Below are 24,701 nucleotides of genomic sequence, written 5' to 3'. Positions count from 1 at the left end.
TTTCTCTTCCCTGCATTATACACTTTTCCTCCAGCTCTCTTCAGCCCCAGTCACTTAATCCTTTCATTTCTTTCTGCACTATAGGGAAAAACAGAATCAATATTGCAGCCAAGAAATGAGGCAAGAGCATAAACCAGCTCCACGTCCTCCCCGAGCACGTAGGGCACACAATGGGGGCATTCAGGAGCACATAACATGGGGTTTGTTTAAGATCTGAGGCTCTTGTGTTTATTTACAACCCAAGGGAGCTCAAAAGCGTGTCAAACCTTCTACAAACAGTTGCAAAACAAGGGGTGAAGGCTGTTCCCTATGGAACTCCTTGGAAGGTTGACATCAGTTGGACCAAACTCCAAAGCAGCTGAGCCTATGAGCATCCGTAAGGAGATGGTATAGATTATTTTCTTTAAAGGAGCTTTATGTGCCTCCATTTCTAACACTGAAAGGCTTCAAAACACATCTTGGAACACAGGTAGATGCCACCCACACTTCTGTCTACCAAGACCTATTCTGCACCATCACCACCATCCATCCATAGGTGAGCAAAGGGAGGTGACCTTGATGCCCATCATCCAACCATGCTGCTGTTGGCAAGAGAACCTCCTAAATACAGCCTAGAGCTATTGAACACACTCATGAATAACCCTGATCTTGAGTGACCTTGTCTAGTGGAAGGTGTCCCTGCCCATGGCAAAGGGGTTGGAACTGGATGAGCTTTCCAACCCAAACCATTCTATGAATCTCACCCAAAGCTCCTCTGCTTCATTCTCCTTCACTACCCCAAAAAAGAAAATTCATCCTTGTTTCCTTAGGGATTTTCTGCTTTTTTAGAACATCAAGGAAGTCCATGAATTCATTTGTTAGGGAGACGGTGAATTATCCATCATTGATCAGCCAAGCAGAGCGCTGAAACTCCAAGAGCTTCCAACACTGAGGAACTCAGCAAGTTGGTTGGACGGATTCCTGGATGAAAATGATGCATTTAAACATAGAAATAACAAGAGTTTACACAGTCAGAGCTCGCTCTTCCCCCAGTCAAGTAGGATCTGCCTGCCTGCTCCATACACACTGATTAATAAACATGAAGAAACGCCAGAGGGAAAATATTCCCTGCACCCACTTCATCCATTTTGCAGCAGCCTGAAATCAATTCCACACCCTCAGCACGGTTTAAAAGTCCTGGTTTACACAACTGATAAGCAATGGAGCACCTCATTCAATCCACAAGTGGCATTTCCCAGTACATGGAAGGAGTAGGCACACGTGAAGGTCTTACAAGCACAAGTGAGGAGGAAGCACCACAACCCTGCCTGCTTTGGCATCAAAGGCATAAATACACTGAGGGTTTCCCTGTCCAAAGAACTGTTGTGAAAGGCTCAGCCTTTGCAGAGAGTAATGCAGCAAAGTTTTCATTTCAAGTTAATGAGAAAGGCTGAAATCAAGGCTGGAATTATTTTTGCCCACAAAGAACACGCCAAGGAGGATTAAAAGCTGACTGCAGAAACCCTATTGGAGCATCCTTCTGTCTTCTACAAAATGGGAGGGTACCAGCTTCCAACACAACATTGAATTAAATGAAGAGGCAAGTGCAAATCAGGTCACTTGTGTTGAGGTCCACCAATGAATACCAATGACAGAGATTAGGATGGAAACACATGTGAGGATCTCGCATCTCGTGTCCCGACAACAAAGCCAATGACCGGAGGGCAGATGATGCCAATTCCCTCTGTTAACCATTATGTCCAAACAAATGTTGTGGGTTCACCTTTGGGGAAAGAAAAAAATGACAAAACTTGGGAGTCTGCAGCTTGGGAATGCAGGAAACAGCCCTAAGGGATGCATCTTGCTCTTCTGGAGCATAGAGGTCCTATACAGAGGACCCAAATCACAAGTGGGAGAGCTTGATGTGCTGGAGGTAGAACTGGAACTTTCCTTGTCATAGAATCATGGAATGGTTTGGATTGGAAAGGACCTTAAAGCCCGTCCAGCTCCAACCCCTGCCACGGGCAGGGACCCCTTCCACTGGAGCAGCTTGCTCCAAGCCCCTGTGTCCAACCTGGCCTTGAGCACTGCCAGGGATGGGGCATGTCCAAAGAGGGCAGAGCAGGGCTCACTCACACAATAGTAAAGATACAGAGGTTGGGAGAGGAAACCCATCCTCAGGAAGCAGAACTGGTCAATGCAGAGCCCAGAGAACAGCTCTGACCATGACCACATTCCTGTTCTCCATCTTTCTACAAGGATTTATACAGAATTATGCTCTGATGCCTACACAAATTTGGCTTCAGCCTTGCTCAGCCTGCCAATGTGGCTCACAAACATGAAAGCATCGGCTCACACAAACCCTTAACCCTTTTGGGATTCCTTCCAAAAGATCTCCAAGGTTTCAGACCCCCAAGGAGAATATCGAACCAATGCTTCCCACCAACATAAAGCAACAGTGATTAATACACAGTGGGGCATTGGCACAGGGTGCCCAGAGAAGCTGTGGCTGCCCCATCCCTGGCAGTGCTCAAGGCCAGGTTGGACACAGGAGCTTGGAGCAAGCTGCTCCAGTGGAAGGGGTCCCTGCCCGTGGCAAGGGGTGGAACTGGATGGGATTTAAGGTCCCTTCATCCCAAACCAGTCTGGGATTCCATGACTCAGCTACTTCCCTACCAGCCTCTCCTATCCTCTATCACAGAATCCTGTAGCTCTAACCCCACACGTGCATTATCCCATCAGATAAAATGACATTACTCTCATACCTTTCTCGATGCTCTCAAGAGCCCCACAGAGAACTTGCCATTGAAAAGAAGCAGGAAAAGCAATTAAATGGGAAAGCTAATGAACCCAGACCTTGCAGACAGTGTAACACAGGGTGACAAGTGACACAGGGAGGCACCAGACTTCACATACAAATGACCAAGCTTTTCCCCAGGACTTCCCCTTAAATCATCAGAAATAAGACTATTTTATGCTTTCAGCTGAAGGTGACACACTCATTACTTGAGGAAGAAGGCACTGGGTCTTGCAGGACCATCAGTGATGAATTGTAAATGTGATTCCAAGTTTTCCTTGCTTTAGGCTCCTCTGCTTCCCAGAATACTTCCCAGAAACTTGCCAAGCCCCTCCCCATGAACAGTTATTACATTTATGTGCTGCAGAGGTTCCCTACAAGCACCCCTGGGCAATCCACATTAATCCACTTGAGAATGGCAGCTAAACAGACCCCCGTCACACAAAGCCCTTTTGTTAAAAGGCATCAGGTTCCTCCTGGTGAAATGAATCCAGCTCTCCCGGGCCTGCCAAGTGTTTGCCAGCTGGGTCAGGCTGCAAGAGGGAAGGGAAAAGAGCTGGGATGGAGCAAGAGACTCCAGGGAATGAGAGATGCAAGAAGGCGAAGGACCAGGAGAGCAGCAGATGGGCTTGCCTGAGAAGCCTTCCTATAAAGGCAGGGAAGGAGGTGCTGGAGGGTGCTACCTTCCAGCCTTTTCCATAGCAAAAAACAAGTGGAGAAGCAACAGAAGATCCATGGCACAACCCTGAATCCATGATAGATACAAGAGAGAAAAAGGAACTGAGTAAAAGAGACAAGGTTGAGCAGCAAAGGAGACAAGGGAATTCCTGCTGCAATGACATGGGGAGCACCAGGAAAAGCCCTGGGAGAAGGAATGAGGGTATCCATCACATTCACACAATGCCATTGGGATTCCCAGGCTTTGCATCCTACCACTTATCTGGGCACCCTGTGCCAGAGCATCAGCACCCTCACAGGGAAGAGCTTCGGCCTAAGAGCTCAGCTCAGTCTCCCTCTGGCAGGTTAAAGCCATTCCCCCTTCTCAAGCTGGGGAACATTCCTTGGAGACTTCCTACCCTGCTTCCCATCTCTGCCTCTGGGATTTCAGTATCATTTATTACTCAGTAACAGATGACAGCTCCAGAGCCAGCCTACTGAAGGTTCATCAATCACAGCAGCTCATCTGCATATTAATCACCTTCTGGTAGGGAAAATAACAGTCTGAGCTGTAACAAACACTTGTAGAGCTTCATGCTTGAAGTCAAACAAGCTACAGGGCAGGCTGATTCTTCATCCCTGATTCCACACCATCGAGCCGATCTATCTGCTGCAGGACTGATGCCTAAATAAAAAGGGGCACAAGGAGAACATTGAAAGGAAAAGCAGGAGGTTCAGGAGCTCACATTTGGGACAGGTAAAGGGAATTGTACCAGTAAGGAAAAAACAAATGAGAGTCCTTAAACTCAATTGAAATGACAGTTTACAGAAGCTCCACGTTAATTACAGTCTGGTCTAATTAAACAGCAAATAACACTCACACACTGCTTGCTGCTGATGGTCTAAAATACACTGAAGTAGCGAAGTGGAAGCAGTCGCCAGCCGAGCACAAGGAACCAGGACTTATCTGGAGCACAAACCTGGTGCTGGACACATGGAGCTCCACCTGCAGGGAGATTATTCTCTCCATGTCATAGAACCACAAACTGGTTTGGGTTGGAAGGGACTTAAAGCTCATCCAGTTCCAACCCCTGCCATGGGCAGGGACCCCTTCCACTGGAGCAGCTTGCTCCAAGCCCCTGTGTCCAACCTGGCCTTGAACACTGCCAGGGATGGGGCAGCCACAGCTTCTCTGGGCACCCTGTGCCAGCGCCTCAGCACCCTCACAGGGAAGAGCTTCTGCCTAAGAGCTCAGCTCAGTCTCCCCTTGGGCAGGTTCAAGCCATTCCCAAAAGCAGTTTTCAAAGCAATCTGAGGTGGAAGCATCTACCAATCCTGAACTTTATGCTTCTCCTGCGACAGGTTTGTTTTATTTGCCTCCATGTGTTTAATTTTATCCTCCAGAACAGCTCGTGGCTACATCAGAAACTGATCCAAAGCTGAACGACACAAGTTGAAGCAATAGAAATGAAGCACAGAAAGCAAGAATTAGGTAGACAGAGCCTGGCACTTGTCATGCAGGAGATGCAGCAACCTTCTTTCAATAACTTCAAAGGAGGAGTTGCCTCTTTTCTCTACAAATAAAAAAACTTATATCGCAAAAGAAAGGGAGAAAATACCACTTTAGGTGTTTTGTTAAGTATTCCAACAAATTCCTATTTAAATGCTTTTGTAATACTATTTGCCTAGCAAGGAAAATAGTTCTTTGTTTAAACACTTCTTAACCTATTCTCTACTTTGGGACTTAACTGCAGGAATTCAGCTCCCTGACTCACAGTATCACAGTATGTTAGAGATTGGAAGGGACCTCAAAAGCTCATCCAGTCCAATCCCCCTGCAGAGCAGGAACACCTAGATAAGGTTACACAGGAACGTGTCCAGGCGGGTTTTGAATGGCTCCAGAGAAGGAGATTCCACAACCTCCCTGGGCAGCCTGGTCCAGTGTTCTGTCACCTCACTGAGAAGAAGTTTCTTCTCCAGTTTAAGTGGAACCTCTTGTGCTCCAATTTGTACCCATTACCCCTTGTCCTTTCATTGTTTGCCACTGAGAAGAGCCTGGCTCCATCCTCGTCACACTCCCCCTTTATATATTTATATACACTAATAAGGTCACCCCTCAGTCTCCTCTTCTCCAAACTATAGAGACCCAGCTCCCTCAGTCTCTCCTCATAAGGGAGATGCTCCACTCCCTTCATCATCTCAGTTGCCCTGCGCTGGACTCTCTCCAGCAGGTCCCTGTCCTTCTTGAACTGAGGGGCCCAGAACTGGACCCAATATTCCAGATGAGGTCTCACCAGGGCTGAGTAGAGGGGAAGGAGGACCTCTCTCGACCTACTAACCACCCCCCTTCTAATACACCCCAGGATGCCATTGGCCTTCTTGGCCACAAGGGCACAGTGTCGGCTCATGGTCACCCTGTCGTCCACCAGGACCCCCAGGTCCCTCTCCCCTACACTGCTCTCTAACAGGTCGTTCCCCAACCTATACTGGAACCTGGGGTTGTTCCTGCCCAGATGCAGGACTCTACACTTTCCCTTGTTATATTTCAAGTTATTCCCATCAAGTTACTCCTTACCTTAAACCTGTGCAATGGGAAAACCCAGTATTAACATGATTCAATTCCTGCTTCGATGTCCTATGTTCAAGCAGCCTCTTGACTCTTCCCTCTTGGATTTCCACTGACATAACTAAGGACCTTCTTATAGATTTTCCAGCCTCATCTGCCTCCAGCTTTATTCCTCCAAGCTCCTCCTGCACATCTGCCCTGATTCCTCTTCATACACCACAACCTCTGGAAGACAAATGCCTCAAGTCCAATGGTTTGGGGTGAAACCCGTCTCATGGGGGCCACCTCACCATGATCACTACCAGAGGTGGCACAAGCTGGCCAAGGAGGACAGTAGCTTCATGCCTTGAAGTGCACAGTATAATGTTGATGGCGACTGACCAACACGTTATTTTAGAAGATAACATCCTATTAATGTTGCCATTCAACTTGGAATAGAATCATGGAATCAGGGAGGTTGGAAAAGCCCTTTCAGCTCATCCAGTCCAACCATTCCCAGCCCTGCCAAGGCCACCACTGCCCCATGGCACTGAGGCCTCGTCTCCACGGGGTGTGAACCCTTGCAGGGCCGGTGCCTGCAGCCCTGCCCTGGGCAGCCTGTTCCAATGCCTGAGCACCCTCTGGGGCAGGAATTGCTCCTCAGCTCCATCTAAACCTGCCCTGGTGCAGCTTGAGGCCGCTTCCTCTTGTCCCATCCCTTGTTCCTTGGGAGCAGAGCCCAGCCCCTCCTGCCTCCATCCTCCTCTCAGGCACTTGGAGGCAGCCATCAGGTCCCCCCTGAGCCTTCTCTTCTCCATCTGAACCCCCCAGGTCCCTCAGCCCTTCCCCATCACACTTGGGCTCCAGGCCCTGCACCAGCTCCATTCCCTTCTCTGGCCCCGCTCCAGCCCCTTTATGTCTCTCTTGAAGTGAGGGGCCATGACTTGAGAATGCAGTCGTGTGGAATTCGTTCATCTAAACCTGAGATCACCCTCTGAAATGCTCCTTCCAGAAGGCTCAAGGTACAAACTCCATCCAAACCCACACCTCAATACTGAAACAGAATTGTCTTAGCAAGTGCCAGAAAGCAGCTTCTTAAACATTCACTTTAGTATGAAAGCACATAGAGAAAATCTACTCTGAGTGGATATTAAGGAGGAGTTTTGAGCACACACCAAAAGGAAAAGTGGGAGAGGAGCAGACTCTTGTCCAAACCCTCCTTGTGCTGAGAAGCACAAAACTGCTTTTACTTCTAGTGGAGGAAAGTAACTGTGCGCTCCTGAGCTCCTTCTACCGCTCAAACACTGCTGGAGCCTGCGGTCCTCTCACAATGGGGATGGTTTTGAAGAGACTATTACTCACAGAGACATTCTCTTTTGCAAGCCTCTTGTGTTTTGACTGTGAGACCAAAGGCCCCTCAAGCTCCTGTATCTGCAACAAAGCAGCATGCCTAAACTCGATGGGGGAAAAGAAAGGGTGAATAAGAACAGGGCAAACACCTTTGAGGAACTCTGCTCCCCAGGGTCTCAGACAGGTCTCCTCACAGCCCTACTGATGTACCAGCTGAAAGAGCCACCTAAGTCAATGAGGATATATTGCAAATGAAGTAGCTGAGAGCATTTGATGTTGATTTCCCTTGGCTGTTGACCATCCTCCTTCACAAAAGCCCATTCCCAAGCGATTTCACACGTTAGGTAGAAGCCAACATATGCAACTGGCAATGCAAAGGTAAGACTTAGCACAACATGACACTTAATAGCTAATTACATTCCACAAAGTGTTAGAAGGAGTCTCCCAAGGCTGGTTTAGTAGGGAGTTGACAAGGTCAGAAGAAGGCATGATGAATATAATCCATAGGGAAAACCACAGATACACCTAAGCTGAGGTTTTCTTCTTCTGAAGCATTGTTTCTCTCTGAGCTCAATTCTTTCCACATCAATACACTTTGGTTCCCCACTAGTAACATAATTATGGGAAACATATTTCAATGTCCTTTTCAAGTGTTCAAAATGACATACAGACAACTCGGTTCTGAAGATGGATTTGAACCAGACCTCAGCTTTGCTGACCAACAGAAGATGAACTCAAGCAAAGCATAATGTGAAGGCAAAACAAGATCAGTAATCATGTCACTTAAATCACCACCTGTAACGATAATATATCCCAGTGTCCATGGGACCTGCACCACCACAGCACACACTCACACTCAGTTCAGGTCCATACACAAGACCTCCAGCAACTCCTTGTGTGTTTCGTTGGTCTAAAGAAATCCCCTTTTGACCCTTTTCTTTAGGATTTCCAGGACATCCTCACCTTATGAATTCCGATCCATTTCTCCTCACTAACCTCTACTGCACTGGCTTTGCTGAAGAGCTTTCCCTACAAGCCACATTCCCATCTGGCTCCCTATGGGAACACTTTCTCCCTTCATTAAGGGATTAAGCACTTATTAATAATCATCTGCTCCCACCACTGAATACAGACGTAGATGGAAGAGTCATTGGACACTGGTCCTACCTGTGTATGCCATGTTCTTCGGGTTTCCATAGGGAGCCCCAGGTTGGACGGGGCTGTAAACAGGGTTCATGATGGAAGACTGGGAACTCTGAGGACAAAAGAAAAGCAGAGGTGAGATGATTGCTTTACGTTAGCTCCAAAGGCATCTTCTTGCACAGAGTCTCCTGCTACATGATCGAATCAGTGTGTTATAATTCAGGACACAGAGAGCTGCGAAGGGAAGGATTTACAGTGAGACATTACAACCACACAGCACATTTAATAATTCAGGTTATGGAGCTCTCAGTTACTTCCCCAAACTTCTTCACTGCTGCATATTCTGCCTACAAACGTACCCAGAGCAGATTCATTTTACACATCCCTGCCTTCAGGGGGTCTGGACTCATGACCCCACTTCTGGCTTGAGATGAACAAAGGGGAGAAGGCAGAGATTCAGGCAAGAAATTCTCCCTATTTAGAATCATAGAATAGTTTGGGTTGGAAAGGACCTTAAGATCATCCAGTTCCAACCCCCTGCCATGGGCAGGGACACCTCACACTAAACCATGGCACCCAAGGCTCTGTCCAACCTGGCCCTGAACACTGCCAGGGATGGAGCATTCACAACCTCCCTGGGCAACCCATTCCAGTGCCTCAGCACCTTAACAGGAAAGAATTTCCTCCTTATATCCAATCTAAGCTTCCCCTGTTTCAGTTTTAACCCATCACCCCTTGTCCTATCACTGCAGTCCCTAATGAAGAGTCCATCCCCAGCATCCTTGTAGCCCCCTTCAGACACTGGAAGCTGCTCTGAGGTCTCCACACAGCTTCTCTTCTCCAGGCTCAACAGCCCCAGTGTTCTCAGCCTGGCTCCATACAGGAGCTGCTCCAGCCCCTGAGCATCCTCATGGCCTCCTCTGGACTTGTTCCAACAGCTCCATGTCCTTCTGATGTTGAGGACACCAGAACTGCACATAATACTCCAAGCTTGAGGAGCTCGTCATTGCTGGGTGACAAAAACAACCCCAGTGCAGACCTGACCTTCCAGATAAAGACCATTTGCTGCTGGCGAGATGGAGCGCGGCACACACGTGTGAGCTCTCAGTGTGAGCTGGCTCCAATGAGCTCGAGCCCAAGGCTGAGCAGGGTGCCCAGTGCCCCCATCACACCCCTCCACTAGAGTCCACATCCCATGTCCCAGACGGGGAGATGCAGTCACAGATCAAATGCAGGCATAGAACCACAGAATCCCAGCCTGGTTTGGGTTGGAAGGGATCTTAAAGCTCCTTCAGCTCCAACCCCTGCCATGGGCAGGGACCCCTTCCACTGGAGCAGCTTGCTCCAAGCCCCTGTGTCCAACCTGGCCTTGAGCACTGCCAGGGATGGGGCAGCCACAGCTTCTCTGGGCAGGCTGTTCCTGTTCCAATAAAGAGCTTCTTCCTTAGATCCAGCCTAAATCTCCCCTGTGTCTGTTTGAACCCATTCTCCCTTACCCTACCATTACAGTCCCTGTTAAAGAGTCCCTCTCCAGCATCCCTGTAGCCCCCTTCAGACACTGGAAGCTGCTCTGAGGAGCAATGAGATTTTAACAGCCCTTGTGTTACTCCTCCAGTACCAATGATGAGGCAGGGCTGGGTTTGCTCCTTGTTTTATTTAGAGGAAAGTCAGGAACTTGGGAATTCGCATCTCCTCACTGTCAGCGAAGCAAGCAGCTCAGTTAATTACCTTAATGAAGCACATTCTCAGTTCTGATGAATGGGAAAATCAGTCATTAAGCTTTATTAGGCCCCCCATTTGTCTCCACCGCCATCGAGTGACAACTTCACACAAGAACCTCAGCGCTCTTGCTGCAGAACGTGAGGGGTTTGTCTCTAAATGTGTTATTTTACACTTCCCACATAAACCCATTCTTCCCAAGCAAGCCTCTCCTGATGGAGGAGCAATTTGTTAGTTCATTTCCTCCTTCCTCTTTACCTCAGGATAGGAAAGGAGTCAAATGGTGAACGCTGGCACCAAGTGACTTGACAACAATTACTGCTAAATGAATTGGCCATCCCTCCACCCCCAAGTTAGCACAGAAGGAGCAATTCCCAAAGCAAAAGGAACCACAGGGATAAAATGTGCTGGAAGAGGACGTGGATTGCATGAGTACATCACTAACGTAAGATCAAGAGGAAAATGAACACAAAACTTTACATCCATGAGACATCAGAGTTGGGATTTACGTTCCAGGATAAGGATTTTATGGCCATTTGGTCCTCATGTCAGCAGGCAGTGCTGTGAGCCAGCCCCTGGCAAATGGATCTTTGCTTTATGGCTTCAGTTCTCCTTTACAGGGTAAAACCCAATGTCATCTGTCTCTGAGATGGGCAGCATGCATTTTGTGATACCTGCATATCACTGCTTACAACAAATTACATCTTCTTAGAATCCCAGCCTGGTTTAGGTTGGAAGGGACCTTAAAGCTGCTCCAGCTCCAACCCCTGCCAGGGACAGGGACCCCTTCCACTGGAGCAGCTTGCTCCAAGCCCCTGTGTCCAACCTGGCCTTGAACATTGCCAGGGATGGTGCATTCACAACCTCCTTGGGCAACCCATTCCAGTGCCTCAGCACCCTAACAGGAAAGAATTTCCTCCTTATATCCAATCTAAACTTCCCCTGTTTAAGTTTTAACCCATTACCCCTTGTCCTACCACTACAGTCCCTAATGAAGAGTCCATCCCCAGCATCTCTATATGCCCCCTTCAGATACTGGAAGGCTGCTATGAGGTCTTTACGTAGCCTTCTCTTCAGTTCTGAAGTGGAACACTGGGAATACACATAGCCCAGGGTTACTACTAGTCAAGATGCTTCAAGTAATGGATGCCACAAATAGGACTTGAGAGACAAAGGTGTTAGAGGGTTGCAGAGATTTCCTGGCTGTAATTAACTGTTAAATCACTACTAGGACTCTTCAAGCCCAGACAAGAAATGCCCACTGGGACAGGGAATGTGACAGGCATTTATAGACACTAAACCACAGATGCCCTGGGGAAGGTGGAGGGGCAGCAATCACACACTCCTCCTAACCCAAGCAAGTGGAGGCATTGGAAGAAGTAAGGGTGTTGTAGGTTCACAGCAAGCTGCTTGCCTCAGTGTGTCCCTTGCTGCCAAGACGGTGGCATTTGGAAAGCATCTCAAGGGACAGAACAATTCCTCCTCTTGCCCAGACACCCTTCCAGACAGGCTTTCAGGCAGCAAGGACCTTTAACCACCCAGCCATCCTTGTGTTCCCAGGAGGAAAATCAATATCCAGGCTCAATTTTCATGGCCTGGACATCCAACTAGGAGTATGATGCCTGACACTGGGCTATGCTCCCAACAAATGTGCCTGTGGCGCTCTATGCCTGGGAACACTGGGAGATGCCCACACTAGTACTGAATGTATCATTAAATCATGGAACCCCAGACTGGTTTGGGTTGAAGGGAGCTTAAAGCTCCTCCAGCTCCAACCCCTGCCATGGGCAGGGACCCCTTCCACTGGAGCAGCTTGCTCCAAGCCCCTGTGTCCAACCTGGCCTTGAGCACTGCCAGGGATGGGGCAGCCACAGCTTCTCTGGGCACCCTGTGCCAGCGCCTCAGCACCCTCACAGGGAAGAGCTTCTGCCTAAGAGCTCAGCTCAGTCTCCCCTCGGGCAGGTTCAAGCCATTCCCCTTGGCCTGGCCCTACAGGCCCTTGTCCCAAGCCCTTCTCCAGCTTTCCTGCAGTCCCTTTGGGCACTGGAAGGCCGATGCAGCCCAGATGAGGTGATACCAGCACTGAACAAGGCACCTGAGCAATGCAGCTGTGACACCATTTCAGATCTTTAAGGTCCCTTCCAACCAAAACCATTCCATGATTCTGTGATTTTCTGGGTGTCAAGAGTACAAATAAATCATAATTTGGTGAGAACTATTGCATCCATCTGGCTTGCTTTAGGTAAATGGTAAAACACTCTTAGTGAGAAGGAAGAAAGAAAATGCTTTTTAGCTAGGATACAAAAATCATCATCATTACAGGGGTTTGAGTGCATTGTGAGGAAGAAGCTGGTGCTTCGTCCCTGCTTGGTATGCAGGGTGTTATCTCCAGCCAGCACGAAGGAGTTCATGCAAACAGCATTTCAGATGGATGCTTTTCTTTCTTTCCAGCATCTAGTATTAAAGCACATTTAGATGAGCTTCCAATATATCCTGCAAGACAATATCATCCCAAAATCCATTTAAAAGTCATTACAGGCACCGCATTGTGCCATTTGAAAAGCTACAATGGAATGGGAATAAAAAAGGATTAGCAAAATTAAACCTCCTTCACCCCAATAACTTGCAGCACTTGCTTGTGGCCATGAATACACAACAAAAAGACCAACAGAAATTCATTATAAACAGGCAAACACCAGTATTTCTCTATTGCACAGAGCTTCCCCTGCATCCTAATCCCCACAACAGTGATGCTCACAAGCTGCTGAGGCTCCAGCAAGGAGCTGAAGGAGGAACTCCAGTAGGAATGCCATGGGAATAAGCTGTTAGCAAACAGTCTCGGGATACTTTCTGCCTGTAACCTGGTTACATTTTCATCTCTTTTCTCTTCCCTATGCAAGTGCATGACATGCTCCCACTGCACTAGGAAATGACTTGATGAAGGGTAAACAGCAATACAAGAGAGGTCGGTGGTCCATGAGCAGGCCAATGTGCCACTCAAAGCATGTTTGCACAGTACAAGAAGGGAAATGAAAATGCTTGTGCTGGGATGAGCTTTAAGGTCCTTCCAACCCAAACCATTCCATGATTCTATGATGCTCTTCCTAGAGGAGCACTCGGAGCACTCAATGACCAGCACAGGTTTCACCACCACCTTCCACCTACTGCAGACTCAACTCAAAAGGAACACCTTGGTTACTGTTAGGTTACTTCATGCCATTGGAAACACCGTGACCACCTTGGCTGCTTCTCAAAGACATTCACACCTTCAAATACTGGTGGGTACCAGTGAATCTGAACATATAAACAAGCTTTAACCCAAGTATTTCTATGCACACATTGGTGGATCTTGCATCTTACACCCCCCTCCCACTCTGATATATACAGAAATATAGGTGTTTCCCACTACTACCATGCAGAGGCAAAGAAACATGACACTGAAGATGTAAAAACTCCTAAAGGAATAGAGCTGGCACGCAGGATTCAGCAGGTTTTTGCAGTTATTCTCCTTTTCCCTTCAGACTAAGCAAATAAAATCATCCTAATAATAAAATATATTTAACTGGGTTCTTAGAACAGTGACACTGTCAGACCATAGAATCCAGCCTGGTTTGGGTTGAAGGGACCTCAAAGCTCCTCCAGTTTCAACCCTTGCCATGGGCAGGGACCCCTTCCACTGGAGCAGCTTGCTCCAAGCCCCTGTGTCCAACCTGGCCTTGAGCACTGCCAGGGATGGGGCAGCCACAGCTTCTCTGAGCACCCTGTGCCAGCGCCTCAGCACCCTCACAGGGAAGAGCTTCTGCCTTATCTCCAACCTGACCTTCCCCTGTTTCAGTCGGAACCCATCACCCCTTGTCCTATCACTGCTGTCCCTATGAAGAGTCCCTCCCCAGCATCCCTATAGACCCCCTTCAGACACTGGAAGCTGCTCTGAGGTCTCCACGCAGCTTCTCTTCTCCAGGCTCAGAAGCCCCAATGTTCTCAGCCTGTGTCTTTCTGGTTCTCAAACAATAACAGTGAATCTAAACTTCAGTCCAGAGCCAAAGAAAAGAGTAAGCAATGCAGATGTGAGATTTCCTGGATGACAGACACGTCTGCATCCTCTTCCATGTCACTCCTTGTGGGAAGATGATTTGCCCTTTAACTTCCAATATCATAGAATCATAGAATAGTTAGGGTTGGAAAGGACCTTAAGATCATCAGGCTCCAACCCTCCTGCCATGGGCAGGGACACCTCGCTCTAAACCATATTACCCAAGGCCTCATCCAACCTGGCCTTGAACACTGCCAGGGATGAAGCATATCATTTAGGTTGTGATTTGTCCCAGCTATTTGTGAAACTGGGATGTAAGAGCTGTTGAAAGACCCGTTCCCTACACTTTTCTTTGGAAAGAGAAGGGTATTTCCTCCTCCGAGAGAAAACGTATGTACCAGAAATCCCTTATTTCACATAGAACAGCACAGAACCAAAGATGAGAGACTGTGAAGAGAGAAAAAGGCAAAGCAAAAAGCTATGAACCCCTCTTGATGTGCACATGGCCTCCTGAAAGTCATTTTATACAAATCACATGCTAATGGCATGCAGGCAAAGCCTCCCTGAACACGGCCAGACCTCCTGCCCTTACACTGCATCCAAATTCCAGTCGTTTTCCAAGAGGTTTTCAGTTAAGTCATTTGAAGCTTGACTCTCACTTGGGATCCACTAAACAGTAATTAAATTAAGTTCCAATTCATCTGCTAAAGGTTAGTTTTTGCAAGCAACAAGGTTATGTCATAGAATCACAGAATCCCAGAATGGTTTGGGTTGGAAGGGACCTCAAAGCTCCTCCAGCTCCAACCCCTACCACGGGCAGGGACCCCTTCCACTGGAGCAGCTTGCTCCAAGCCCCTGTGTCCAACCTGGCCTTGAGCACTGCCAGGGATGGGGCAGCCACAGCTTCTCTGGGCACCCTGTGCCAGCGCCTCAGCACCCTCACAGGGAAGAGCTTCTGCCTAAGAGCTCAGCTCAGTCTCCCCTCGGGCAGGTTCAAGCCATTCCCCTTGGCCTGGCCCTACAGGCCCTTGTCCCAAGCCCCTCTCCAGCTTTCCTGCAGCCCCTTTAGGCACTGGAGCTGCTCTAAGGTCTCCCCTTCACACAGCAGAGGGGCAGGATCCCCTCCCTGAGCTGCTGCTCACGCTCTGGGGGTGCAGCCCAGCACACGGGGGGGTTCTGGGCTCAAGCGCTCACTGAAGCCAGGTCATGGGGAGCTGCTCCTCACCCAGCACCCCAAGTCCTTCTCCTCAGGCTGCTCTCAATGTGTTCTCTGTAGCTGCAGCTGTGCCTGGGATTGCCCCGATGCAGGTGCAGGACCTCGCACTTGGCTTTGTTGAACCTCATGAGGTTGGCACTTGCCACCTCTCAGGTGGTGGATCCATTCCATTCCCTCCAGCTTATGTCCCTTCTTTCCCCCTCAAAGGGTAAGCACGAGCCATAACACAAAGTGATGTCCCAGAATTAACACCTCCTCATTAATTCCCTCCTTTTTCAGCTAAGCCATGCCTAGAATGTGAGTGAACAAATCCCATCTGAAGGAAAACGTTTGACCTTTGCAGACCTTGTTCAAGAGCCAGGTCAAAGCTGACACAATTATAGGTCCGCTTTTATTAATACAATAAAACACCCTTTAAAACCAAACCAATTCCAAGAGGGAAAGCAATACAAAGCCAAACTCCACAAGAAATCTGAGGTTTCCATTAGCAGTGAATTATTAATGGCTCCTCTTGTTTGTACCGTATCATATTCACTTCTACCTCTTCCACTCTGCTTCAGCTTTACCTTGATGTTCATAGCAATCGATGCAGGGCATCATTCCAGAGCCTGAATATTGCTTTTTTTCCTGCAGTTCTCCTAGGTTTCCACTTTCAAAGGTAATTTCAGCTCTTTTCCAGCCTTGTTTTACCTAAATCACTGCAAACTCTGTACCACAAACTCCAGCTCCCCAGAACCTGCAGCACTCCATAAACTCACACAGCCGGAGCAGAAGGGTCACCCTGGTCCTCAAACCATCCTGTGGATGCATCTATCAATAGTCATATATTGACATCCCCAATTATACAGCTACCATGCAGTGGCACCTAGCAGCAAAAGCCAGGCAAGCAGCTTTGCTTCTATCCTAAGAAAACACTGGCTATTTCAGACAGGGTTTCTACACTTGATTTCAGGCTTGTTCTCCAGCTCCCAGTCATGGCCTGGAGCCCTGTTTTGTTTTTCTGGGAGCATTCCCAGTGGAAATGAAGCTGTGCAGAGAAGCAGCAGTTTGGGAACGCTTTAGCAGTCGTTACTGCACGCAGGCGTGTCTGCACTGATGTGAACCAGATCTGGGATGCACGTCTGCATCCATCTGTGATTGCCCCATCCCTGGCAGTGTTCAAGGCCAGGTTGGACACAGGGGCTTGGAGCAAGCTGCGCCAGTGGAAGGGGTCCCTGCCTGTGGCACGGGTTGGAGCTGGAGGAGCTTTAAGGTCCCTTGAACCCAAACCACTCTGGGATCCTATGGCTGTAATGCAGCTGGTGATGAACACACCATCATTTGTGCACAGTCTTTCATGGGGCTCTGAACGTGACTTAATGGCATTACTCATGACTTACACTGACGCTGTATTATCTTCATAGATGCTCTGCGTCACGCAGCAGTGGAAGGCAAACACATACACACATAGCCAGGGCTTCAGCAATGAGCTGCTGTCCCCTGCTGTCCCCTCCGCCAGGGATGTCACCAGTGAGGACTACATCAACAGGAGAGAGGAGATGGGAATGGTAAGACCATAGAATCATGGAATGGTTTGGGCTGGAAGGGACCTTAAAGCCCATCCAGCTCCCATCTCCTGCATGGGCAGGGGCACTTTCTATTAGAGCAGCTTGCTCCATGCTCTGTCCAGCCTGGCCTTGATGACCAGCAGCAGTACAGTGCTCACCAGATGAAACTCAAGCTGTTCAGCTGAAGCTGACCCTGATGGAAGGAAAGAATTAAACCAACTGGAAATGCCATAGAGAGAGGGATTCCAGCCCAGCACTTGACATACCCAATGTCGAAGACCAGCAAAAGGAAAACACAAATGAGCTGGACCATTTATAGTCCTCTAGCATCCCACTCCAAACCCAGGCTGTAGCACCCATCTATTCACTGAGGAGACGCAGGAGGGTGGCATGGGCCAACTGGGAACACCTAGCCAAGCCCTTTTGGAGCCACATTCCCATCACCTATTGCCTCCTGTAAGAGAAATAACTAAATAACCTTTCATTGGAGAGAAGTTATTCATCTATAACAGGAACCAGCCCTCGTGTCCTCGCTGTATGACAAATCAAGTGGGTAATTTATAAGCACGAAGCAGCTCTTGACTTTGGAATGTGCTGATCTCAGCCCACCCAACACCAAATGCTGAGGCAGGCAAAAACCTTGACCTTTCTTTTGCTGATGTTTATGATTTACTTAAAAACCAGAGGATCCAAAAGGTAACGATGGATGATGTCAAACAGCACGTTACAAAACAGGGAAGGAAATCCTTATCCTAGCCTGAGAAAGGCAGAGACAGGCAAGGAAGACAAGGAGCACCTGGAGCCTGAACATGGCATATATTAAACATATCTATTGTATTATTTGAATTGGGCAGAGCTTATAGAAACACTTTTATGGGCCTCAGAATATGAGAAACCAATTCAGCAATGAGAAAACCTGATGCCAGCACACTGATGGTCTATGGGCCTATTTCCAAAGCAGGAAATATCTGTATATAGATGGATCCTGGGCTTTGTAGCTATAAGACTGATGGGTTCCACCAGCAAGGAACCAATACACAGAGGTATTCTTTATGCATCTAACAGACCTGTCCCTGTGTGTCCAAACCCATTCTCAGCTCTCAAATGACTTCCTTGGTATATTCCTATTAACTTCTTTAACATGAGGCCTTGCTGACTCTCCCTTTTGAAATGAACCTGCTCTAGCTTCAGGGCTCTTGTTCTCTCCAACTGAGCACATCCTCCTCCAGCTGATTATCCCAATTCTTTCATCTTCCCAATCCCACTTCATTGCATTTGACTGAAATGACAGGACACAGTCTGAAGGCTCCACAAATGATGCCTTGGGGGATTCAGGTTGGCCATTAGGAAAAGCCTTTTGGTTACGTGGGTGCTGTGCCACTGGACCAGGGTGACCAAAGATCTGCTGGAGGTTGGACAAGGCTTTCACCAGCACCAGGTTGGGTCAGTTATGACCCGGATCAAACCAGTTAGCACAGAATCCCAGACTGGTTTGTGTTGGAAGGGACCTCAAAGCTCATCCAGCTCCAACCCCTACCACAGGCAGGGACCCCTTCCACTGGAGCAGCTTGCTCCAAGCCCCTGTGTCCAACCTGGCCTTGAGCACTGCCAGGGATGGGGCAGCCGCAGCTTCTCTGGGCACCCTGTGCCAGCGCCTCAGCACCCTCACAGGGAAGAGCTTCTGCCTAAGAGCTCAGCTCAGTCTCCCCTCGGGCAGGTTCAAGCCATTCCCCTTGGCCTGGCCCTACAGGCCCTTGTCCCAAGCCCCTCTCCAGGTCTCCTGCAGCCCCTTTAGGCACTGGAGCTGCTCTCAGGTCTCCCCATAGCAGAGCAGAGGGGCAGGATCCCCTCCCTGAGCTGCTGCTCACACTCTGGGGGTGCAGCCCAGCACACAGGGGGGTTCTGGGCTCAAGCGCTCACTGAAGCCGGGTCATGGGGAGCTTCTCCTCACCCAGCACCCCAAGTCCTTCTCCTCAGGGCTGCTCCATCCAGTCTCCCCCAACCTGGGTTTGTGCTTGATTCCTGAGGTCCCTTCCATCCTGTGTTCTATGACACCATTATACCAAGCTGAAGATGTGAACAGTGCATCGAAATCACGGCGCTGCACAAACTCCTGTTTTCATTTTGTTTTCCACTGGGTCAATTGAAACTGCATCAACCAATTTCTAACAGGAGAAACTCTCAACAGCAGAAAAGGCCCCGTTACCCTCAAAGCCAGGCTTTAATTTATGCTTTGCTCCATAATTTCCAACCGCCACCACTAATGACCCTCCTTCTCTGTTTGTAATTAGAACCCTCAGTATGGGAGAATCAGTTCCCAACCATATCCCGAATATTGGAAACATCACTCCTTCCCACGCACTGCAATGGGAGGAAGAGCTAAATCTGTCTCAGAGTGGGCTATGCCATATAAAGGCAGCACACCACAAATACAGTACTGCTGGAATTCAAATCAGATGAGAGCAGAGATGTGCTTTTTACTTACACACGGGTCAGAAGCCTCTTGGCTCAAGTTGGTCAAACCCACCACGCTGTAGGTTTTGAGTGTGATTTATGACTTCCAGTCATGGTTGGTCCTCTGACCACCTCCTCCCTGCTCCTACAGGCTTTTGTCTGTGGTCCAGAGTGGAAACCCAGGCTGGGTTCGGGAGCAGGAGGATGATGGAGCCATTCTCCACTCCAACCCCATTCTCCTGCCAAGCAGCACCACAAATCCCTCCCTGCCATCTCTTTTCCCTTACTCACATTGATGCAGGAACAAAGATGGGATATAGACACTGGGGAAATGAGGATGCACAGTGCAAATGGAGGGGACGAATCCTCTCCAGTAGGCCCCTCCTCCTTAAGTATTGTGCAATCTCTGTTGTAAAACAAAGCTGCACGGGAAGATGAAGGAGAGCGCAGGCTGAAGCTGTGAGTGGAAAGGGAGCTTTGGCAAGAGGTCTGTTTATCATCCCCTTTCTGTAGTTCCGTGTTGGCAAGAGGAACTGCATTAAGAGCCCAGGAGACGGAAAGCGTTTCCTACCCACAGGACAGGCACACACTGGAACTGTTCTCTCTGCTTGGAAATCAATCCATCTACATGGAACTGCAGACCCCAGATTTATGGAATCCCAGCCTGGTTTGGGCTGAAGGGAGCTTAAAGCTCCTCCAGCTCCAACCCCTGCTCATTGCAGGGACCCCTTCCACTGGAGCAGCTTGCTCCAAGCCCCTGTGTCCAACCTGGCCTTGAGCACTGCCAGGGATGGGGCAGCCACAGCTTCTCTGGGCACCCTGTGCCACTGTGAAGGAGCCAACCTCCAGCATCCTCCCTCCCTGTCATGGAGGCACTATCTCTATCCCCATCCTCCCTCCCTCTGCACATATGCCCTACTGTTTTAGTACGTATCCAACTCTCATCATATCTAGACTCTTTACTACTCAATATTTCTTCTATGCACTCTGAGCCTCTATAGTTTGATGCTGCAAAAATAGATGATAAAACGAGCTGTAACAGCATAAGAGAAAGGAAGCTTGCATCAGATGGCCATGATCAACCACTTGACATCTTCAAATGATGGCTACATGGTTATAAAGCTGTAGCAGGTCTTGAACACAAGTCAAACATTCAAAACAGGACCTATGCAAGGCTAGTAGCAGCCTCTACACCAGAGACAGGAGACCAAGGCTGCTGATGCATGCTATGACCCTGTAACAGCTGCAGTATACATTCAATTTGTGTATTTGTTTCACAATCACTGCAAAAGCCAGGAATTCTTGTCCAGCCTGCCATTCCCAAGGATACTGCAGTGCTTTCATTCACCTACACTCAGTCAGGTTTCCAGTGAGTATCCCCAGCCCAGGAGGCCAGACCCAGGAATGCTTTTGCAGCACACACAAAGCAAAGGGCTGAAAGGCCACAGCAAGTCAACAATCCACACTTTGCATGGATTTCCGGACTCTCCTCCCCAAACTAAAGAGTGGGAAGAGATTCAATGGAGTCTGAAGGAGTTTACAGCTGGCAGTTTGTATCAGCAGAAAGGAACTGCTAAATTCCAAGACCATGACTTAGACCGGTCAGACCCAGCTTCACTTTCTTGTTTCCCATCCATGGGGATAAGGCCAGTTTGGGGGTTGAATGGTACTCAAAGCAGAGTAGTTATTCACTCCTTCCTTCAAATAACAGCGTTTGGTGACATTAAAAACCACCTAAAAAAGGTCTTTTGGGTCTTTGGGAGATGTTTAAAAGGCAAAGCTGACTCTGATGCAGCTCAGCAAATATTGGTCTTCATACATGAACATTTCTATTCACTTCAAATTGATTTCTCCCGCTGTAAGGTCAAGGATACATAGGGCTACGTGAACAACCAGAGCTCCTGCATCCATGCACGGGAAAAACACCAGTCCTTGCTTAAAACAGTCACAGGTTGGTAAGGAAATCCACAACAAGATGATGCTCTCAGTGGCTAAGAGTGAAGCTGGGTTTCCAATCATAACCAGTATCTATGATAAAAGCAATAGCAAATCAGTGAACATGTGTAGAGGAGGCCCTCAGTGCCATGGGGCAGTGGTGGCCTTGGCAGTGCTGGGCAATGGTTGGACTGGATGAGTTTAAAGGGCTTTTCCAACCTGGTTGATTCCATGGTTCTATGTTCACCTGTCAAAGGATATTGTGCAGTGTTGAAACTCAAGAGAGCATGCAGCAGTTTAATTCACTAATCTATCAATCATGTTTGCTTTGCCTTGGTGCCTCCACACCAACAGCCACAACACCTTCAACACAGCAGGATAAGAACCCTCTTTTCTATCAATCCGTGTCCCATTGATGCTACAACTCCATCGCCAGCACAACAAAAACGTCTTGAAGTTTCCATTTGCCACAAAATGCCTTCGTTTCAGGTTAATTCCTATTAGAAGGAACCAATTTTGAAGTTCAAAGGAAGCAGGGAATTTCTGGCTTTTAAATATCACCTACGGACAAGAGGTTAGCCCAGATTTTACACTCGTTCCATCACAACTCAAGCATGAGTCTAAAAGTCTGCTCAATGATCAGCCTGCCTCAGCTTTCTGCATGTGTAAGATCATTTTAGTAGTATTATAAGTACAAACACAAAAGTTGCATTGAGACAGAACACATATGTTCAGGCAATGGCCTTCTCCAAACCCACTGAAATTAAACTCTACCATCTACCTACATCTTTGCACCATAAATAACGTAACAGAAGACACCAAAACGTGCACTTGCTGCTGCCTTGTGCCAAAGCCAACAGCAAACCAAGAGCTTGTGCATGTTCAAACAGATAATGAGGGAGGTATCAGACAGCAGCTCTGCTGTGCTCTGGGGAGAGCCCCCCTGCAGCCCTGATCCAGCTCTGGGGCAGCAGCACAAGAGGGACGTGGAGCTGTTGGAGCGAGGCCAGAGGAGGCCATGGAGCTGCTGCGAGGGCTGGAGCAGCTCTGCTCTGGAGCCAGGCTGAGAGAGCTGGGCTGGGGCAGCCTGGAGAAGAGAAGGCTCCTGAAGGGGAGACCTGAGAGCAGCTCCAGTGCCTAAAGGGGCTGCAGGAAACCTGGAGAGGGGCTTGGGACAAGGGCCTGTAGGGCCAGGCCAAGGGGAATGGCTTGAACCTGCCCGAGGGGAGACTGAGCTGAGCTCTTAGGCAGAAGCTCTTCCCTGTGAGGGTGCTGAGGCGCTGGCACAGGGTGCCCAGAGAAGCTGTGGCTGCCCCATCCCTGGCAGTGCTCAAGGCCAGGTTGGACACAGGGGCTTGGAGCAAGCTGCTCCAGTGGAAGGGGTCCCTGCCCATGGCAGGGGTTGGAGCTGGGTGAGCTTTAAGGTCCCTTCAACCCAACCCAGGCTGGGATTCTGTGATTACCCATGATCAATAATTGAACTGTTCTTAGGTTTCAGTGCTATTTCACAACACACTCAGGTGTAGGCATCCCTGTGTCTGAAGCCTCACAGCTTTACCTTCTAAGCTCTACAGAACAAAGTCTTTTGTACGCTCCACAAAGACCCCAGCATCCATTAGACAGTAATTACAGGATTTACAGATGCACACCCCTTATTTATGCATTTGGAAAAAGCAACAGGAAGAAAATCATGCCTTTGATTTGCAACCAATTTGTGCCACGTTTATTTTCATGCTGATAAGCATCATCTCTGCACGTAATAACCCTCCTGCCATCATTTCTTCATAACAATTCAATTCACTTCTCAAATTAGCTCCATCAATCATACAACAGGTACACACCACCTCCTCAAGAGAGTCCCTTTCTCTCAGTCTTTGCTCTGCTCTGACAATGCCCAAATTGATGTTACCTGTGATGACAGACACAGCCTGGCAGGGGCCTCATCTCGGTAAGATGCCCTCAAATGAATTCCTAAGTCTGGCTTGACATGCCTGGAAAGAAACTCATTCCCAGGGTGCCATAAAATATTGGGTGGAAACACAGAAAGGAGGATGGAGCCAGGAGGGGCTGGGCTCTGCTCCCAAGGAACAAGGGATGGGACAAGAGGAACCGGCCTCAAGCTGCACCAGGGCAGGTTTAGATGGAGCTAAGGACCAATTCCTGCCCCAGAGGGTGCTCAGGCATTGGAACAGGCTGCCCAGGGCAGGGCTGCAGGCACCGGCCCTGCAAGGGTTCACACCCCATGGAGACGAAGCCTCAGTGCCATGGGGCAGTGGTGGCCTTGGCAGTGCTGGGAATGGTTGGACTGGGTGAGCTTAAAGGGCTTTTCTGACCTGGCTGATTCCGTGATTCTATGAAACAGAGTTCCCGGTTTCCACTGAATGATTAATTCAGTTGTAAGAGATGATTCCAACACGGAATAAGGATGCCTGAGATCTAGAAAGAGTTAAATACACAGTTAGGGTTGTAAATCCCTACAGCCCTTCAGGCTGGATGTGCATCCTCTGGAAGAGCAGCGCTAAGACACTCGACAATGTGACAGGCACAGAAAACAGAGGGAGAGCACAGGGCAGGACCCAAGTGATCTTCACATCAATTGCCAGGCAACACAAGGGAGAAAAATGCCCTTGGTGGAAAGAAGAGGAGGACGAATTGTGAGAGTAATCATGACCTCCATGACCAGGAGAGCCTGGGAACATACATTAGATACAGACAGAGCATTTGTTCAAGGTACCTCCTTCTTTCTTTCATCCCCTCCCCAAATAGACTTATTTCAAATAATCTGGTTATTGCTTTTCAATTCATGATACACATTAAATGTTGTCATTAGATATTAATGTTATATTTCAATTTCTTTATGTATATGAATGCACTTAGACAGAATGGTGCATGTCCCTGCTCACTGCAAGGGAGGATGGACTAGATGACCTTTAAAGGTCCCTTCCAACCCCAAACCATTCTATGAGTCTGTGTGTTTAGAAGCAAGAGTGCAGTGAATGACACCCCATAAAGCATCTCAATACACTTCCATGTGTTACCAGGGCTGGGATTCCCTCACCAGCATCCTTCAGTGTGCACAACGCTCCTAATCCAATCCCAGAGGAAGACCCTCGACACAGAGAGAGGAAGATGCGCTTCACACTTCCCTGTTTTCTGCAGGAATAATAACCCCACAGTGTGTAGATTGAGACAGTAGCACACCAGCATCACACCCTTCCTCCTAATGTGGCTGAAGTCTACGGCAATGGAATTGGAAAGCTTGCTAGGAGTGGCATTTTAATTTCACCCTTAGGCAAGCTGTTTGCCACAGGCAAGCAATTAAGGGA

At 48.6% G+C, this 24,701-nt stretch overlaps 1 protein-coding gene across 6 annotated transcripts in view; it reads right to left on the bottom strand.

The window, feature by feature from the left end:
* Positions 1 to 24,701, bottom strand: part of FAM168A (family with sequence similarity 168 member A) — a 174,643-nt gene that overhangs the window by 78,271 nt on the left and 71,671 nt on the right. For 5 of the 6 annotated variants that reach the window (XM_061351428.1, XM_061351431.1, XM_061351433.1 and 2 more), the window contains one exon: positions 8,496 to 8,583. The exons of the other annotated variant lie outside the window; for it this stretch is intronic. In XM_061351428.1, coding sequence (XP_061207412.1) covers positions 8,496 to 8,565 — 70 coding nt within the window. In that variant the 5' untranslated portion in view covers positions 8,566 to 8,583. The remainder of the gene's footprint in view (positions 1 to 8,495; positions 8,584 to 24,701) is intronic. 6 annotated transcript variants of the gene reach the window in all.

The sequence above is a fragment of the Neopsephotus bourkii genome, unplaced genomic scaffold (genome assembly GCF_033783945.1).
Source record: "Neopsephotus bourkii isolate Nb327-2 ecotype Australia unplaced genomic scaffold, CSIRO-AGI_Nbou_v1 NB_580, whole genome shotgun sequence".
Classification (NCBI taxonomy): Eukaryota; Metazoa; Chordata; class Aves; order Psittaciformes; family Psittacidae; genus Neopsephotus; species Neopsephotus bourkii.
This window is presented reverse-complemented; position numbering and strand designations above follow the sequence as displayed.